The sequence below is a fragment of the Macaca nemestrina genome, chromosome 11, assembly GCF_043159975.1.
Source record: "Macaca nemestrina isolate mMacNem1 chromosome 11, mMacNem.hap1, whole genome shotgun sequence".
Lineage (NCBI taxonomy): Eukaryota > Metazoa > Chordata > Mammalia > Primates > Cercopithecidae > Macaca > Macaca nemestrina.
Genome location: NC_092135.1, coordinates 89,331,437 through 89,351,784, shown reverse-complemented (window position 1 = coordinate 89,351,784; position 20,348 = coordinate 89,331,437). Strand labels below are relative to the sequence as shown.

Sequence of the window (20,348 nt, the reverse complement as noted above, 5' to 3'; positions counted from 1 at the left end):
CTAGCAGATTCCTAACATCCGTTGCTATCTAGTCTCCAGCCCTGGGGCAGCTCTCTTCAATCACCCACGCATCCAACTCTGCAGTCTGGCCCTGGAAGCAATCCCCTCCAGGCCTGCTTTCTCATCTTTCTGCTTTCTCAGCTGCATTCTCTGTTCCCCATCCCCACCTGAACTCTCACATATATTATGTATATGCTTCTTTCTTGACATAAATTTCTGGCCTGTCTATCCATTGTAATACCAGGAGACTGAAAACATTTATCAGCAAAGTAACTGCCTTAGACAGTGGCAAATATACAAACATACTAACGCGCACACACACAAATACACAATCACACATTTTAAATGAAAAGTTTTCTTTTAGGTAAACTGACAAAAAATATATAAAGTTTAGGTCAGGCTCTTTTGTTTATTCTAGTAATTATAGACCTTACTGTGGCCAAACCTCAAAACCTCAAAATTCACATTCATGGCTACAACGAGTCCTCTGAAAACCTGTTCTGGTCCAGGATGAACTTAGAAGACAACTGCTTTAGCAGGGTGGTGGTGGTGGGGTAGGGGGTGGCGATCAGCCAACCAAGAATGAGAATCTTTTGGTGGCTACTAGAATTGATTTGACCTCTCAGAGACCTTTTTAATGGCCAGAACAAGATGGGATCAAGTTCTCTCAGGGTCAAATGTGTTTGAAAATGGCACCAGGAGCAGATCTCCTGGAATTTGGGTCAGGCTTACATCATTTGGCTGTTAAAGTATATATAAACCCATAATATCTCCTGGCATATAAAGATGGATTAATTTAAACTGAAATTAAGAATCACTTTATGAACTTTAAAACCTATTTAAGCAATTCAAATAAAATTTTTAAATATAGTTTGAGGATAAAGTTCAAGTTGTTTAATAATTTATTTCCAAGTTGTTAAAAATATCTTCAGATTCTTAACCATTTTCAGGAATTGTACGACTGGGCTCATCTTAATAAGTCATTTTTGGAAGCTGGTATTAACAGTATTTTCTCCAGAAAAATCACACTATTTAAAAGAGACAACTCTTATAATTTTTTTTTCCTGACATAATACTTGACCTTTAACTCAAGTAGTTCATTACACAGGCACTACTTTAGAGAAATTAATAAACCAGTAAGAATGAATTACAAGGTCCAACATAGTTTAAGGAACTGTTTTCATAATATTTTACCACGCTGGAAACCGGAAATAACAGTTATCTCATGAGACTTTGTACTTCATTTCCCTTTGACTCTTTGGTGCTAAAGTTCAAATGAATTTGAATCTGTATTCAAATATTATATACTTACACAAATCAAATCTTTACATGATAAGCTCTATAACGAAAAACTATTTCTGAGAAGAATAAAAAATTGAGTATCATCCACCATATTTCAAAGTCTGGTTTTTGAATTATGTTGACTGTTAAATATAAGAATATTGTCATTTAAAATAGACAAAATGTAACAGTATTGTTTAGAATCAATTCTTGGTTCATCATTTTCTCTAACTCATAGATACTTTACATATGTAAACTTACGTACGTATATATATTTTATATGTATATGTTTGAATGTAACTTGAATCTTAAAATTCATCAACGACTGGACTAACAAAATATATGAAGTCTTTGGGGTCAAAATCTCTTCTCATCAGAAAATGGCAGAACATTTAGGGTTTAACACATATTCCTCACTAATGGACAAAGTGCCTGTTACAAAATACTTCTGGATCAGAGAGTATCTAGATCAGAATTAATTTCTACAAACAATGGAAGGATGACAGTTTAAATCTGTGAGGATTTTAAAGTCCTGTAAGGGTAAGAATAACTAATTGAATTCTGTATTCTCTGACACCTTGCACTGTACTGTGAATAATATGTATTATCATGTAATTATCACATAACATAGAATCAGATACATTCATACATAATAATCTTTTTAATGAAAAAAAGCACTGTGAAGTAGTGGAAGGTGAATGAGAAAGGGAAAAGAATTCAAGGAAAGACAATTGTGATGATGATAAAAGGATGGGAATCTCACGCCTAAGATACCTAAACCTATGTATGTTAACGGAGCAGGCTCCACATGGATTCAATCACTGTGTCAGGGGAAAAAAGGCATGATAACAGGCAAGGCTTATTCTGCACTTTTTTCACAGAGCTTCTAATAAATTCATCTAGGAGTAACAGGTCTCTATGGATAAATTCATAGATACAGGCAATATCACATATGTCGCATATTGATCTACAGGTCATATGGCATAGCAGTCCGGAGTCTGCTGTGCTGCAAAATAACCCAGCTCCTGCACATCCAAATGGATCTAACAGCAGTGAACTGTTCCAGAGTACTAAACGCATGGGCCCTGCAATGAGAGATGCAGTCTTTGCTATAAGGGAAGTCACAACTGGTGATGTTTTTACTGAAACAAGCCTGTATGTCATCCTCTTCTGAAAGAGGGCCACAAAATCTCTGATAATTTATATAAAACACACAGATAGAAAGGGGTCTTTCTCACACAGGGGAGAAACAAAACAAAAGCTCACTACATTTTGGCCTTGACGTCACGTATCTATTCTGCTTCAATGTGGGCATTTTCAACACTGTGAAATGCTCACCAATGTTTAGGCTACAGTAAGTCAGTGGCATCTCTGTCACTGTCTAGTTGGAGAACCACTGCAGATATGTAAGGTCATTTGGGGTTTAGAACCAAAGGTCTTAATGAGCAAGGCAGGCTTCATAACTCTTCTAGCAGATGGCTGAAGAGTTCCTAGAAACTGAAGTAACTGTAAAATTAGAAACCAAATAATTATGTTTCCTAATGTTGGGATCATCTTCTCAGGCTCAGAGATTTACTCTGACGTCCCTGGAAAAATGTAGTTTTGATAGTTCCCTCATATTCTGCCTCCCTGCCCCCATCAGTGCTTGAAAAGTTCTCCACAAACCATTTGTATCCATGGGAGTGAATTGTGAGTTCAACGCCTAAAAATACTTGGGCACTTTTATGAGGTCTGATGAATTTTTTATTTAGCACAGCAGTAATGAATTAAATAGCACCCCAAAGCACTCAAAAGAGTTCATGCCTCTCCCTAAGTGGCCACGTTATATAACTCTGCAGCTTAAGAGTGTCTCCAATGTTTAAGACCAATAACATCATCATCTGCCAAGAAGGGTTTACGACCCAGTTAAGTTAATTACTTCTTATAAAATAAGCCCTCTAATACTACATGGTGGTTCTTTTTTTTTTTTTTTTTTTTTTTGAGACGGAGTCTCGCTGTGTCTCCCAGGCTGGAGTGCAGTGGCGTGATCTCGGCTCACTGCAAGCTCCGCCTCCCGGGTTCACGCCATTTTCCCGCCTCAGCCTTCCCAAGTAGCTGAGACTACAGGCGCCCGCCACCACGCCCGGCTAGTTTTTTTGTATTTTTAGTAGGGACGGGGTTTCACCATGTTAGCCAGGATAGTCTCGATCTCCTGACCTCGTGATCCACCCGCCTCGGCCTCCCAAAGTGCTGGGATTACAGGCTTGAGCCACCGCGCCCGGCCTACATGGTGGTTCTATACAAACTATTAAGTAAAGACTTTTATTGAAAGGAGATATTATATCTCAAGCACATAGCACATTCCAGGCCTTCAATAAATGTTAATTGTCATCTTTATTTACTAAAACAAAATTTTCAATAAACACATGTACACAAAAACAATTTTAGTGCATAAGATGATATGACATTTCAAAATGGCCTGGCATCCCTCTTCTGCTCAAAACTGAGATGAAACCCCCACTCCAAATTCCTTGTACAACTGTATACTGAAATGTATATATTATCTTCTATCATTTTATTTTCCTGTAAGTAATCTCCACAAAACAGAGACTTTAAACACACACATTCTTGGCTTTACTCAATTGATAGACTAAAGACAATTAAAACCATCAGAAAATATTAAGCAGTTTTTGTATCACTGCTTTAAAAAAGAAAGAAAATAGAGTAAGTCAGCAAACCACTGTTATGTCTACAGTGGACTGAGAGGTGAAGAAGCTGTTGGGCTCTATAAGTGAAAAGGACTCAAGGGCTAGGTGCTACCAAGCATGTAGCTAAGTGGGTATTCAAAAGGAACCACTGCCAGGAGCAGTATCCACCTCCTGGCACCAGGCGTCTTAGTGATAACAGACAGCTGAAGCACCCAAGACGGGTTCATCACGGGGTCCAAGAAGCACAGAGGCTCAAAAACAACACAAATGCTTTGAGTGACTTCTAGGCAGTGTTACTCAAAGTATGGTCCAAGGACCAGCACGATTCAATGTTGGTCAATCCACAGACTATTACTGATCTACACATGCAAGTAGGCTTTTAAAAGTTTCTGTAGTAATTTAGTTGGTTGTTTTGCCTGTTGAAACTAAAAGAAAAAATTAAGGTTTAAATGCTCTATTTTGTCTATTATTTCATTTTTCTAGTAATGATGAACATGAGATTTGGAACTGGTGCTTCACTGCAGATTTGGGAAGCAATGCTCTAGGGTCTCTGTTGTACCCTCCTCCAGCCTCCTCCCTGAAGCAGCACCTAATTCTATGTGCTGGAAACACAATGGCCCTACCAGAGGAAAGGATGACAAGCCCTGGGAAGCACTGTCCATTTTCCAGCTTATGACAAAGGGCAACGGGATCCCCAGAAGGACTAAGTCCAGGGAAGATGACAAGGAGAAGAGGATTTCATGTGGTGATTTGGGCACTGAAACTAATAGGACAAATTGTCAAGCAGAAAAATATCAAGAGACGATTACAAAAAAGAAGAATGAACTCCATTCTACTACTAGAGTTCTACCAGAGAAATAGGGTAGTGTTTATTTTTTTCCTAAGAAAAATGGATGCCAATCCTCTGAAACAGCACTAGCAACCTCCACTCAGTTTTTCAGTAAGCAAGATACATGAGCCCACCAGGAGATGGAATCTGGCTCCAGGAGGAAGTAGTAGTGTTAACAACTCTCTGAGAAGGCGGATGTCACATACTGACATAGCTAATTAGTGGATGTGCTGTCTTCTCAGAACACATGTTCCAGAGGAGACGAAGAATTGGCCAAGACCCATCAAACCAATGACCGCAACCCACTTCTGATGACTCATTTAGGAACGAACTGATACAATTAGAATATCCTAAAAAAATCATTAGTCACAAAGAAGGCTGACTAAAAAGCTAAAGAATATAAGGATGAAAGAGGCTTAGGAATATTTTCTTTTCTTCTTCCAAGTGAAAATAAAAATGAAGCAATATGAAGTGAATATGTGTGCTTGTAAATAGAGTCAAACAGGACGGGGGGAGGGTTGAGCATGAGATACAGCATCAGTACAAATGCCTTCAGCAAGGAACAGAGTTTCTAACTTGCCTTGCCACCATTTTCATTGGTCAACCTGGAGACAAACAAAAAGCTGTACTGCTTCTAAGAATTAAACTGTTTCACCTGAAAGAACTGGTTAGTGACATGGAAGGGGTAAAAGCATTTTCTCAAGATGCTCATGTCCTGTAAAGTTTCCCACAGGTTCAGAGACAGAGAGAGAGAGAAAGAGAGAGAGAGAGAGAGAGAGATCTGAACAAGCAAAGACTGGGGTCTGTAAAATGGAATTAGGGGTAATCAAGAGAGAAAGGAGAGAAACCCATTAGACATTGCTACAAATAATCCTCACGAGAGAGAACGGTAGGTGGCTTGTGAGTGTCCATGTGGACAAAAAGAAAAGGAAGAGAGAGCCTGGTATGAGATATATTCCAGAGCCAGAATTGACAAAATTGAGAAATGGATTTGATGTGGGAAATACAGGAAATGAAGAAATCATGGATAACAAACATTTCTAGTGTGATAACTAGGTTGACTAGTGGTCTCATTTACTGAGATCAGAAAGGTTGGTTACAGGAGGGTAAAGACAGAAATCAAGAGTTCCATTTTGTACATGCTTAGTCTGAGATGCATGTGAGACCCCAAGTGGAGATGTGAGACAGGCAGTAAATACATTAGATGGGAGATCAGCCAAGAGGTATTTTAATTAGAAGTATAAATGTAGAACACATTAACATTATTGAATAGTTGAGAATGCCTAAGGAAATAAGTAGAGAAAGATAAAGATACCCAGAACTAAGCAAATCAACTAATTTTTAGTAAGATAGACTTGTATTTTAAATGAGACCTGGCAATTTTCATACACATCAGTCTTTGGCCCGGTCTGTTTAGTGTTTTTGTCAATTACTTAAATAAAGACAGGAGGCTGGCTCCTTGGATTAGTGCATGGTGTTCATTCAATTATTCAAATATGTACTGATTGCCTACTGTATGGCAGGCATTAAATTAGCTAGTAGAAATACAATACAAAATCCATCCCTTAAGAAGTCATGGGAAGCTAGCTGAAGGAGACTTACCAACACGGGCAAAGTAGTATGGCACTCAGAAAGAACCATGTTCAAGAACTACTCTGTACCATGTTCAAGGTACAGAGATGCAGCTTAGTACAGTGGATAAAAGCAGGGACTCTAGGACTACACTACCTGCATTCAAAATCCCAGCTTTGCCACTTATTCATTGTATAAGTTTTGGCAAATTGCTTAACGTTTCTGTGTTCCTATTTTCCCATCATAAAAATTGAAATAACAAAAATACTTATCTCATACATGTAAATAAGCACACTGCCCAGCACGTGGTAAGTGCTGAATGTGGGTTAGCTAGTATCATTATTACTCAGCAAAATGACAGCAATCCTAAGAGAAGGGAAAGAATCAGCATTTGTCAGCTTCTCAAGAGGTTATAACAATGGACCAAAACTAATAAAAATAAATACAATATTCTACATGTAAGTTTAAAATAATTTTGTTCATCAATACTAGATTGAGCAGATCTGACCTAATGGAAGTTACTATGGGAAAAAAAAAAAAAAATCCTGTAATATCTTACTTGGTTTAAAGACCTGTATGAGTCAATACATGCTTTATATTAATAGAAGCCCAGGGTCCACATTAAGAGGGATAACAGGCCAGGCACGGTAGCTCATGCCTGCAATCCCAGCACTTTGGGAGGCCAAGGTGGGCGGATCATCTGAGGTCAGGAGCTCGAGACCAGCCTGGCCAACATGGTGAAACCCCGTCTCTACTAAAAATACAAAAATTAGCTGGGCGTGTGGTGGGCACCTGTAATCCCAGCTGCTTGGGAGGCTGAGGTAGGAGAATCACTTGAACCCAGGAAGTGGAGGCTGCAGTGAGCCAAGATTGTGCCATTGCACTCCAGCCAGGGCTACAAGAGTGAGACTCTGTCTCAAAAAGAAAAAGAAGGATAAGAGTTCCACCACAACCAGGACCAAATCTCAAGTATTCTGTTTACTTTTTGGTATGCAATTCCATGAAGCGTATTGACAAATTAGGATGTTTCCAGAACAGGACCAAGACAATGAGATATGTGTAAGATCCAATTCTTCTTGTAATGTGCTCTCATAAGCACCATGTGATTTTCCTTTACTCCACTTATGTTTTGCATGTAATTTGTACGTACAGGTGCATACATATATGTCTATGCAAAGAGCTATTGTTTATCTCCCCTACTAAACTAAATGTGATAAGGGCAAGGTCAGTGTCTACGTCCCTAGTACAGTACCTTTCACCAAGTTGGTACTCAGTAATTTTTTTCTGGATGAATGAATAAGTCAATGTGTAGAAAATGAGAAAATTTGAAGAAAAGGGATTTTTAGCCCTAGGAAGATAAAATGGTTGATTTCAAATAACTGAGTGATTGTCCTGTAGAGGATAAGGCAGACTAATATGGTAAAGTTCCAGATAGCAGACTGAAGACCAATGGGTAGAGGCAGAATTGAACTCTAGGTAAGGAAGAATTTTTGTTAGCTGAACCTGTACGACAATTCCAGGTCGGCGCCATTCAAAGCGGTGAGACTTCATCACTACAAAAGGAGTCTGGCTATCCCATGTGGAGGAGCCTAAACCAGATGGTTTACAACTAAAATCCCTTCAACAATATGACACCATGTTTTCTGTTACCTAAGGCTCTTACATGCCAATCCTTTTCCCTTCATTTCTGACCACCTAGAGCCTAGAACCTGCCTAGCCCTGCAAAACAATGGTGCTCAGTGTCTCCAAAGGGCTCAAGAAAGGAGGCTGGACACACTCATCTAACCACTCTTTCTTCAGCTGCATAGGGTAGAGGGAGGAGTTACTCCTAAGGAAAGTGGAGGAAAGAGTAGGTGTAGAAGGAAAACCACTTCCATGCAGATAGTGAGCCTTTCAAGGCACAAATCTTTCTAAGAGCTTGTGAATAAAATGGATTCAGTCAGCTGACTCAACACCTATGGCAGATTTTCTTCTCTTGATCACTGGGAACTCAAAATGTGTAAATGTGACAACTAAACAGCCACGCAGAATAGAAACGTTTAAAATCCCACCTTTGAATACTAAAAATAATTGACCAATTATCAGATCTTATCTATAAAACAAAAGCATTTTACAGATGAAACCTTATGAAAATACCATCTCCCTCACCATCCTCCTCCTCCACAGACTCATCAGTTCCATCAAAAAAAAAAAAAAAAACCATGGACAACAGCAGCTTTAACCTTTCTAAGGTTGGATTCTGAGAATGTGGCTCTTCTGAATCTTTTCCAGGTAGCTGGGCACCATCTGTAAAGTCATTTTTCTCACTTAAGACCACCAATCATATGAATTGCATTTATTAAAAGCGCAAGGGGTAAAAAGCATAACCCTCCCATTTGGAGGGTTGTTTTATGCAAAGCTTGCCAGGTCTAAAAAATACATATAAAAATCTCAATTCTTCAGGCTTCAGAGGAAAACTCTTGAGTAAAATGTAAGCATTTTCCTGGTACCTTCCCTCACTTTTTAGCAAAGGTAGAGTGTGTTTGTACTCTCTTAAAACCTAAATAAATTGGCATTCTTGGGGAAGCAGTTTGAATCTGCAAGAGCACATAGGTTTAATGTCTTGGGAGAAAAGTAAAAAGATCTTGCACCATCCAGCATTAGACTTCATATTGGCTGGAATCCCCTTGGATAGGCACCTTGTTTCTCTGGGGAGTCCAGAGAACATTCTGTGATCCTAACCAGTATCCTCCTGCAGAAGCACCCTCACAGTGGCCTCGTGACAGATCTTGCTAAGGAGGCCCCACTTCTCCTCTTTGCTGTTGTCATTCTTTGTTTGCTGTTGTCATTCTGTCATTTACCTTCTGCAGAGCTGCTTGGTAGGAGCCTTACCTGTTTTTCCTGCTCCGCTTTCCCCAGTAATGAGAATACATTGGTCCTTATCTTGATCTCGTAGGGATCTGTATGCTTCATCCGAAAGGGCAAAGCTGCAGGGGATAATGGGAAAAAAGTCCTTAGAATTCAGATCATTATTATGTGTTTATCAGATGGAACTACAAGCTTCTTAAAGGGCTACTGTGATATGCTTATGGAAAGCAAGCTATCACCTTTTATTTCCCTTTAATTCTTAAAATCCATAAACAAATAAACCCATCCTTTGTGGCCCATGTTACCTTCCTCCATGTATTCTCTATTAACCAAAATAGTACTGTTTTATTGTACTCCAATGATATGATTTATTATTTAAATAAATAAATAAATAAATAATTTATTTATTTATAAACCCAGCAAGCTACATTTATGGGTTGTTAAACTAAAATCCAGGTAACTCAGACAAACAAGGAGAAAACATTACACCACATGTCTAAAATGGGATGATATTGAGATTTTTCAGGACAATACACTGAAGTTTCAATATAGTGGAGGGAAAAAATCTTTTCAAACATTAGAAAGATACTATCAAATATCAAATAGCTGTGTTTAACTACAATAAGTTAAATACAGAACTACTGCCTTTACAAACAAATGACTGAAACTCTAAGATCCATCAGAGGCAAAATTGGGTTTGCCAGGGTTTTTGTCCGGCCCAAGCCTCCCAAACTTCGAACCCTGCCTTAGGATGGCAAAGGGCCTCTATCAAGTAAGGCCAGGGCAGTGCTCCTGTTGATCTTGATTGAAAAAATGATTCTGACGATAAGTTAATTTAAAATAGGTAAAGTCCTCACTTCATTTATTAACAAGTATTTGTTGAGAGTCTACTATGTGTCAAGAACAAGCTGGGAATGTAGACAAGTAATGCTCGACCCCTTCTTTCAGGAGTTCTCCGTCAAAAGCAGGAAAGAAAGAGACAGAGAAAATGGAGCCAATACATTAAGCCCAATGATAAAGGTATGTGCAAAGCATTGCAGAGCAAGACAGAAACCTCAAAGGGGTGGAAATTGGACTCAGAGAAACTCAAGAGGTAGAAAACTCAGTCCTAAAGAATGAGCAAGACAAATGCCTTTTAGGTAAAAATAAAGGCCAAAACATCAGGTGGGGTGAAGGATAATGGGCAGTTCCATGTAGCTGGAAGGCAAAGCAAAGCATAATGAAGAGAGGATAAGAGATGAGCTGGGGAGAGAGATAGGCAGGTTCCAAATGAAAAACAAAAGAGCTGATAGGAAGCTTCAGCGCAGGATGATAAACAGCCGGTAGCAAAGTCAGACGGTAATTAGAATTAATAATATCCACATTTACCATGTACCAGAACTGCCTCCAAGCTCTTTACATTTAGTCATTTTAAATCTCGCAATAAGACCAGCACAAAGCAAAGGCATAATTTGCTGAGGTCCACTGCCAGTGTGACACAGCAGGGCCAGAGTTAATGCCTGAGACTGACCACTGGGATATAGCACCTCTGCATTTTGCACAGACCACAGGGTGATAAGGGTGCATGTGAGAGCAACCAGTCTGCAGGAGACTGGTGAAGGACTGGGATACAGGAATAGTGTACATTTGGCCAACCAGATCACAGAGAGCTGTTCATACCAGTCAAGGACTTTGGCTTTTCTTCCAAAGGCATACGGAACCATAAATAATGACAATTTACTGAACACCTTCGATGTGCCAGGAGCCCAGTAAAGTGTCCTAGGATTCACAATTGGACTTACTCTTCAACACAGATCTGCAAAATTAAATGCTAGCCTCTTTAAAGAAACATGGTCTTAAGAGATGACATGAGAAGCCCATGATCCCATTCTCAGAAGAGTCATAACTTAAACCCAGAAATACTGTGAATCACGTTCTTCCCTCTCTCATCATGTTCTCTTACAGTTATTTGCCAGCGTATCTTACCTTCCAACTGACCTACTGTGAGAATCTCAAGGATAGCCACCCCTAGTCTTACTTTGTAACCCTCATATCAGTGAGTCTGCTGCCCTGCATATAATAAGTACTGTATACTCTAAGTACATTTGTTGCATGATGTATGAATAAAAAAACGACAGACAGAAAAAAAGTAATAAAAAGATCTTGACACCAGGGTCTTTTTTGAGTAACAGGTTGTTCTAGCTTGTTCCTTTGAACAATGTACACTGATCTCTTTCTGTCTCTCAAAGCCCTTTCAACCATTCTCTACACAACCAAAGCCTTGCTCAAGCTCCACAGCAGCTTGCGGCCTTAACCTTCTCTCATATTCTCTTATTCCCCAGTCTGTGCACCACTGCATAATGGGGATCATGGAAAATAATGAACACAGAGGCAGAAAACATCTCAGATGCAATTCCCTGGGTCCTATAGATGTATCTCAACACCTACTTGACTTCAAGCAAGTCATCACCATGACTGAACTTCAGTGTCTTCATCTCCAACATGGAGAATGTAGTCATATACTTTAGAAGATCAAATAAAAGTGCATACAAGCACTTTGAAAGTTATAAAGCTCTGAATAAATGTCAGAAAATCTTTCAGTGTTATAATTAGTTATGTACACACCTTCTTATTCCCTACCAGAATATAAACTCCTCTAGGGCAGAGCCATTCTAATTAATCTTTATGCCATGTTTATGCCACAGAGACATAAACATGAAATGTAACCGACACCAAGTCATAAATGAAGGGATGGATGAATGAGTGGATTCTCTCGAAGCAGTGGCAAAGTCTCTACTGGAGTGAGCTCCACGAAGAAGGATAAACATTGGGAAATTCATTTCTTCTATGACCTTCATGCAGGGAAGGAAAGCACTGTTTAGATTTTTTGATGAGCCTTCCTCCCCTGCTGCTCCTCCAATGTCCAGACAATATTTCGAGATGCCACTTTCATTATCATCATTGGCAAGAAATGTAGGAAAACACATTACAGCAAACACAAAAGATGTTTTCCAATATATAATATGTATTCACTGAATTCTTTATGTATTGTTGAATACAGACCTTTTTCCCATGCTCCCAGGACTACAACTTTGCATTATATTTACCACTGGTTCCAAAATAATGCAAAATTACTTAAAAAATGAGTAACATATATGGCACATACATACACACACATACACACACACAAAAAAAAAAAAAAAAAAAAAACAACACGAGGCTTTGGAAGATCACCAAATGACCCTGTAGTGAGTTCATTTTAAGTCAAAGAACCTAAGTTGAATACTTATTTTTATTTTTATTTTTTTTTTTTGAGACGGAGTTTTGTTCTGTCACCCAGGCTGGAGTGCAGTGGTTGGATCTCAGCTCACTGCAAGCTCCGCCTCCTGGGTTTACGCCATTCTCCTGCCTCAGCCTCCCGAGTAGCTGGGACTACAGGCACCTGCCACCACGCCCAGCTAGTTTTTTGTATTTTTTTAGTAGAGACGGGGTTTCACCGTGTTAGCCAGGATGGTCTTGATCTCCTAACCTCGTGATCCACCCGTCTTGGCCTCCCAAAGTGCTGGGATGACAGGTTTGAGTCACCGCACCCGGCCTAGAGAGTATAATTTTAATAGCAGACAAAAGCTAAAAGGGATTTATTTTTTCAGGATTCTAGAGAGCCACTGAGTTCAAAGTGACATGAAAATTTACCAATTAAAGTACTGGAAAAATTGGCTTGTAACTACTGGCATACTCATCTCAAGGACAGTATAAATGTCATCACACTTATTTCTTATAAACACAGATCTTCACTTTCTTTTAAAAAAAAAAAAAAAAAAGGCAAGAGGGAGGCTCCCAAAGAACACGAATCCCCCTCCCAATCTTGTTCCTCTCCCTTTCTGGCAATATGAGCACGTACCCATCATCAGCTCCAACATTTATAACTATAAACTGAAACCACATGCCAGTCTTCCAAGCCACTCTGTAATTAAGGAACCTAAATAAATCTTTAGAGAAGTCTTTAGTTAAAAACAGTTGTGACCCATATGCTTCACATTATTTTGTGACCGTGTCAGCATTGTTATTTACCACACAGAGAAATGAATGGTTAATTATAATATAATGACGATAGCGTAAGGGGGTAAACATGGTTTTAGTCCTACCACATTAAGGGCATGGTTTTATCCTCTTCTTCTGTCCTCTAGTTGAGCTCTAAGAATAGGGTCAGCCTGATGTTTAAAGGCCATCTCTCCTTCATTTCCAGATCAGCTACACGGCTGTTCTTTGAGAGCCAAACTCTTCCCAGTGCTAAGTATGTTTCCCAACAGCTGTATCTATCACTTTTAGGTTTTAGAAGTTTGGTTTGGGGCTCATCTGCTATTTTCTGTCAGGGTGGAATGCTGGGTTGCATGTTCTCAATTGTCTAGCTGGTATTTATCTTCCTCTCCCATCTTATTTCTGTTCAGAGTGTTCATCAGAGTGGTTCTGCTTTCATGGCCATCAGACGCAATGGCAGGGCTTCTATTCCCAAAACTCCATGTTCTCCACCCTGCCATTTCCTTCCTAGGTTTGTTTCAAGTGCAAAGCAGAAAAGATGTCTGTGACACCAAATAGATCCAAAGCTTATGCTCTTTCAAACATGGCCCCATGTTTCAGCCTCTCTGGCTCTTCCCTATAGAGTTGCTTCAGAAATCATTCTCCAAAGCAAATCTAATCCATTCTGAGGACTGGTAGTTGGACCTCTCCATTAGCCAAAGTGTTTAACAGAACTAAATTTGTCTCAGGAAACTTACCTGAACTTAGATAACTGTTTCCACCTTCTTATTTCAAGTCATTTTCTTCAAAAGCTCTCAAAATGGTATTCCTTTTCATTAGAGTACTTTCAAATAACACCAGGAAATTCTCCTTTTGAATTCAACCCTCTCAAAATAGCTCAGTCTCAGAATTCCCACCTACAATTGAGATATACAAGTCTCAACTATTTCTTTTCCTTTCTAGCTCTGGTTTAGTCCTAAAACTGGGTGTTTCTAAACTAACCCCCGAAAAAGTGTTTTTTAAAAATGCCCAGCCTCCATGTGCTTCCTCAATTCTAACTTCACGTTAAGCCCAATCAGGATTGAGGTGGTCCACAAGAACATAGAAGAGAAGGAAAAGGAGAAAGGGAATTATGTGTGGTGTGTTTTGCATAGAAACCTTGAGTTTTCTTAAGGAGAGGCATTACGTTGGCCCTCCTTATATCTTTACATCTGTAATTGTCTCATATTCTTAATTCAGAAATATTTGCCCGCTTGGAAAATATCCCCAAGTTGATATTTTGATGTCATTGTCAAGTTAGTGTTACGCCCTTCCACCAGACATTCATCTTATCACATCTTAAGGTCAAACTTTAGGGAAAATAAGTCTTTATAGTTATTTGTACCTTTATCCTGGAAAGCTTCGCTGCAGTCTTGTCCTATGCCAGTATAAGCATGGTAAATTAATTTATGTACACATTACAGTTACCCCTGCTAGCCACAACACTGGTAAACATTCCTAAATAGTCCAAGCTTCAGGGCAAGAAAAGGTAGAGAAGCCTTTCTTCAAAATAAATGACAATGGGCAAAGTGTGCACTATGCAGTAAAAAGAAAACAATGTGAAAACAAACATAACAGATGCGACTGGGGGGAGATGGATGGTAAAAATACCTAAATGGTTGGAAGGTTTCTACATTTCATATAAAGCAGGACAATGTTAACTCTATATGGATTCTAAAAAGTTAAGGTGTATTATAATCCCTAGAACAATCCATGAAGAACTACAGCCAAAATAACTAAAAAGTAAATGGAATTATAAGAATAAAAAATTCAAAGGCCGGGCGCGGTGGCTCACGCCTGTAATCCCTGCACTTTGGGAGGCTGAGGTGGGCGGATCACGAGGTCAGGAGATCGAGACCATCCTGGCTAACACGGTGAAACCCCGTCTCTACTAAAATACAAAAAATTAGCCGGGCGCGGTGGCGGGCGCCTGTAGTCCCAGCTACTCGGGAGGCTGAGGCAGGAGAATGGCGCGAACCCAGGAGGCGGAGCTTGCAGTGAGCCGAGATGGTGCCACTGCACTCCAGCCTGGGCGACAGAGTGAAGACTCTGCCTCAAAAAAAAAAAAAAAAAAAAAAAAAAAAAAGAATAAAAAATTCAAATAATCCAAAAGAAGCCAAGAATAGGGGAACAAAAAACAAACAAACAAAAAACAAAAAACAAAAAAAAAAAGAGGGAAGAAACAGAAACAAATAATTGAATGACAAATTAAATCTAACCATGTCAATAATTACATTAAATGTCAGTGGACAAAATACTACAGTTAAAAGGCAGAGAATGTAAGAATGAATATAAAAACAAGACTCAACTATATGTGCCTACAGGAATGACATTTAAAATATAAAATCACAGGTTGAAAGGAAATAAAATAGAAAAAGACATACCATGCAACAACAACTTTTTTTTTTTAGGCATTGCACTTTGATTTTTATACATCTAATCTCAAAGAAGTCCCTAGTTGCCATCCCAATATAACAAAGATATATGCCATAGCATGACAGATGGCAGAATGCAGGTGAAAATTATCTTAGAAAATGAGCTACAGTCATTTTTTCTAAGAATTTTAATAAACATGTAATTTTCTAATTTCACTTACATTCTTATAGGTGGCCATGTTGCTTTCCTTTGGCTACATAACTGGAAAAGGATTGTTTTTACTGGCTACAAAACTAAAATAATATCATCAAGATAAATCACTTTAAGATGACATCTGTTTTAGAATGACAACAGTAAAGCATCGAATAAAGCTCGAAAGTAAGGCTTTAAAATAGGATATGATGAATATGCATTTTAGTTTCTTCTTCCTTTAGAATCACACTTGTTTTCAAAACACAGATCTCACAATATTTTTCTGAAATTTCATAGATTACCTAGGTGAGCCTCAACATGTACCATATTTCACATTTTTTTAAACGGGTCACTCAAAAATATACTTTAATCTTGGCAGTCAAATGTAACCACTAAGAAGGAAAATCATAGTATCTGAATGTTACGTGTATGTAAAATGGTTCACATGTGTTACGATGTTTTAAAAACTAGAAATCCCTGTGTAAGACACCTTCAAAACAGAGCAATTCCACCTTGAATAGGGACTGGGTAAAATAAAGCTGAGATCTACTGGGCTGCATTCCCAAGAGGTTAGGCATTCTTAGTCACAGGATGAGGTAAGAGGTTAGCACAAGATACAAGTCATAAAGACCCTGTTGATAAAATAGTATGTGGCAAAAAAAAAAAAAAAAAAAAAAAAAAAGCCGGCCAAAACTCACCAAAACCAAGATGGCAACGAAAGAGACCTCTGGTCCTCCTCACTGCTCATTACACACTAATTATAATGCATTAGCATGCTAAAAGATACTCCCACCAGCACCATGACAATCTACAAATGCTATGGCAACATCTGGAATTTACCTAACATGGTCCAAAATGGGGAGGAACTCTCAATTCCAGGACTTGCCCACCCCTTTCCCAGAAAACTCATGAATACTCCACCCCTTGTTTAGCATATGATCAAGAAATAACCACAAAAGAAAAAAGAGCCAACCAGCAGCCCTTGGGGCTTCTCTTTCTATAGAGTAGCCATTCTTTTGTTTCTCTGATTCTCTAATAAACTTGTTTGTCACTTTACTCTGTGGTCTTACCCCAAATTCTTTCTTGCACAAGATCTAAGAACCCTCTCTCTTGGGGTCTGGATTGGGACCCCTTTCCCATAACACCTGCATAATTAGACAAGAAACTCTTCTACTTCAGCATTAGAATAAGCAAAGCTCGTTATTTCAGGAGTTCACATCCTAGTTACAAAAAATAATCTAAAACACAAGGGGTAGTTTTCTTTCAAGATTTTAGAACTTGTATTTGTAATCCTCGTGACAAAGAAGTTTAGGGACACCCCAAAAGTTTTTCTAGCCTGGAGGCCTGACCATTATCAAATCATAATGGAGACCCTCAAGTCTGCCCCAGCCAGCTTGCTAAGAGTTACTCAACAAAATAAGCACCTTTCCTTCTACTGGACTTGTAAGAATGTGAACTGGGCCAAAGAGTGACTCTTTTGCAAAGGTGGATTGCAAAAGCCAGGTACTGGAGACACACATTAGGAAGTAGATAAGGGATTTAGAGAGACTAAATTATCCCAGGAAGGAAAAGGACTGAACTTAAGGTATAAAAGCAGAGAGAAGGAAACATCTGTCTTGAGGGCCTGGAAGCCACTCTTTGGAATTTAGCAGCAATTCCTTGTGCTGCTGAGGACTTCCTTCTGAAACTTGCTTCAAAGAAAACAGTACCTAGAAATGCCCTAGGCACAAAACCACCACAGGGGGGAAAGTTCCCCACAGCGGAGCATCCTGTTGGGGTTTGGCAAGAGGTCAAAAGCAAAAAGGCTAATTCCACTTCTTTATCTGCCCTTGCTACTGCAGGCTGTTATCTCACAAATTAATGAAGCATGAATGGCTTCCACTGCTTTGATTTAATCCCTTAATAACTAAAATGGAAGAGTGTGTGGAAGCAGGGGTGAGGTCATCCAGAAGAGCAGGGCTCCCAAAGGAGTTCATGGATACTCATGAGGTAAGAGGCGTTGTACTCACTGTGAGGGCTCTAAGGATGATGATGAAGAGAATCTGTCGTCTAGAAGCTTAAAACCCAACAAGAAAGACATCTAAGTTCCCCCACAAAAAGGGGGTAGAAGGTAATAAACATACCTGCAAACTCCTAAAGGTATTCAGAAAAGGAAAGATGACTTTTACTGAAAGCAGCATGTCATGGAAAGCTGCAAAATCTGAACCCCAACGCACATGCAAGGAAAGAGGCTGGGAGGAAGCAGACAGCCGGGAGGAAATTATGCTATATCCCCAATCCAGAAATTAACAAAACACATCGACTTGGGGAAAAGAACAAATATGCAGTTGGGGCTCTTAATTCAAATTCAATAAGCTCTTAAAGCATTTTTACTATCTCTTTTAACAAAAGAATTCTAACTATCACCTTTTAATACCCAACTCTTTTTAAAAGAATTGCACACTTATGGTCTACAAGAATAGCCTTTCTGGTTCAAGGTAAGTACACTTTAAACAAATTCCCAACACAAATGTTTCCAAACTTTTTGGCAAAAATGGCTTATTTCAATTAATTTCATAATCGATTTTTATGACTGTTACAGGCAACTAAATCATGGAAACACTTATCCCAAGAGAAGTCACTCTACAGACCTTGCTAATCACCTTTAGAACTTAATGCTAAATTTAATGTTGCACTTATTAAAAAGAATGGTTTCTGCTTATTTTTTACAGACAGATGCTCCCTACTGATTTAAAGCCTTAAAATGCACCACCTCATATGCCACTTTTTCTTTGTCTAACTTAGAAATACATTCTGATCTAAAGTACGTCATATCCACATCCCAAAGAGTTAGACTGCTTAGCTAAGTGAAGCTTTCATGTTTACAAGAGTCAAATGTAAAACACTCTCCTCTAACTCTGACAGCCCCCAGTGCCCTATCTGCCCTAGAAAGCACTGTGCTGGGGACCTGAACAGCACCATATACTGTGGAAGTGCAGAGGGATCTGGCTGAGGTTATCACAGAAGGCAATGGGTAGAGATGCCATTTGAACTGGAACTCCAAGTACATATTGTCCAATTTTTTTTTAATGCATAAAGGAGAGAAAATGGGCAGTAGTAAAAGGTTATCAACTTCTTCAAGCTTTGGTTCATGCTTGAAGCCTCACAGGGCTGTGCAGAGGATGTCTGTAAAGTGCTCTGGGTCTGAAATGCAGCAGGTACTCAACAAAAGATTAAAAGGTATGCGGGGGCTGAATCTGTGGGTATGCCTTACAGAATCAAGGTCGCCAATCCATCCATGTTTAGGAAAATCGAATCTGTGGCCATTTCATGGAGTGGCTGCAAAATTCAATTAAATCTACCAATATTGGCCGGGCGCGGTGGCTCAAGCCTGTAATCCCAGCACTTTGGGAGGCCGAGGCGGGCGGATCACAAGGTCAGGAGATCGAGACCACAGTGAAACCCCGTCTCTACTAAAAATACAAAAAATTAGCCGGGCGCGGTGGCGGGCGCCTGTAGTCCCAGCTACTCAGGAGGCTGAGGCAGGAGAATGGCGGGAACCCGGGAGGCGGAGCTTGCAGTGAGCCGAGATCGCGCCACTGCACTCCAGCCTGGGCAACAGCGTGAGACTCCGTCTCAAAAAAATAAATAAATAAATAAATCTACCAATATTAATGAGATGCCTGAATATAGATATTTGCACATACATACACACAGACCACTGTGTATGTACCATGAAATGTCTGAGCTTGCATATACTATTGTACAGAAAGAAAAGTGAATTGGCAAAATAATAAAAATAAGAATAATAAGAGTCTTCCTTGTTAATAGCTAAATTCATATCATGATACTGTAAAGAAGGAAGTATTCTGGGAATAATTTTAAGATAATTCAGTACTCATTAATTCCATAAACATTTTATGTGTCAGGAGAGTGTCAGGCAGAGGCATACAAAGGACACTGTCCCTACCCTCAGGAGCTCAGTTTAGAGAAATCATGTACTATCTAACTAGAAAATAATTTAGTTATGTGAGGACAAGTCATTTGGTCCATGTTGCCTGTTGAAAACAACAACAAAACCTTTCCCAGGAGAGGAATACTAGAGAAGAATACTAGAACCAGAAAAAAGTTTTTTTGAGTTAAAATTTTGCTTTTCTTCTTTCATCCAGCCACCCAATACCTTCCAAAGCCACCCTTTCTTTACCATCACCAGCTTGCCACTGTCTTAGAGGAGTTTCTCACTTTTGGCCTTCAGGAACCTCTTAATGGGGATTTCTATATCTAAGCAAGACATTTTCACAAGCCATCTTGATACAATGCTGTCAAAATACGTTGCTTTTTTCATTACCATCACTCCTCCTCCATTCCTAATCTTGTCCTCCTTGTAGCCAGATTTAACTTCATACTTCTAAACATTTCTGTAAGAAATCTGTTAGAACTCAAAGCAAAATTGTATCAGTTCTGTCCCCCAAAACGATGGTTCAAAGGTGTACTCTGATGATAAGCATAATGCATTTATTTTGCTTAGGCACCACAGAGATGTCTTAGCA

The 20,348-nt window shown here is 39.2% G+C and overlaps 1 protein-coding gene across 5 annotated transcripts in view; it reads right to left on the bottom strand.

Annotated features, from left to right (window-relative positions):
• LOC105468200 (myosin IB) overlaps positions 1-20,348 on the bottom strand; it is a 182,507-nt gene that overhangs the window by 86,219 nt on the left and 75,940 nt on the right. For all 5 annotated transcript variants that reach the window (XM_011718241.3, XM_024788621.2, XM_024788620.2 and 2 more), the window contains exon 4: positions 9,241-9,335. In XM_011718241.3, the coding sequence (XP_011716543.1) occupies positions 9,241-9,335 (95 nt within the window). The remainder of the gene's footprint in view (positions 1-9,240; positions 9,336-20,348) is intronic.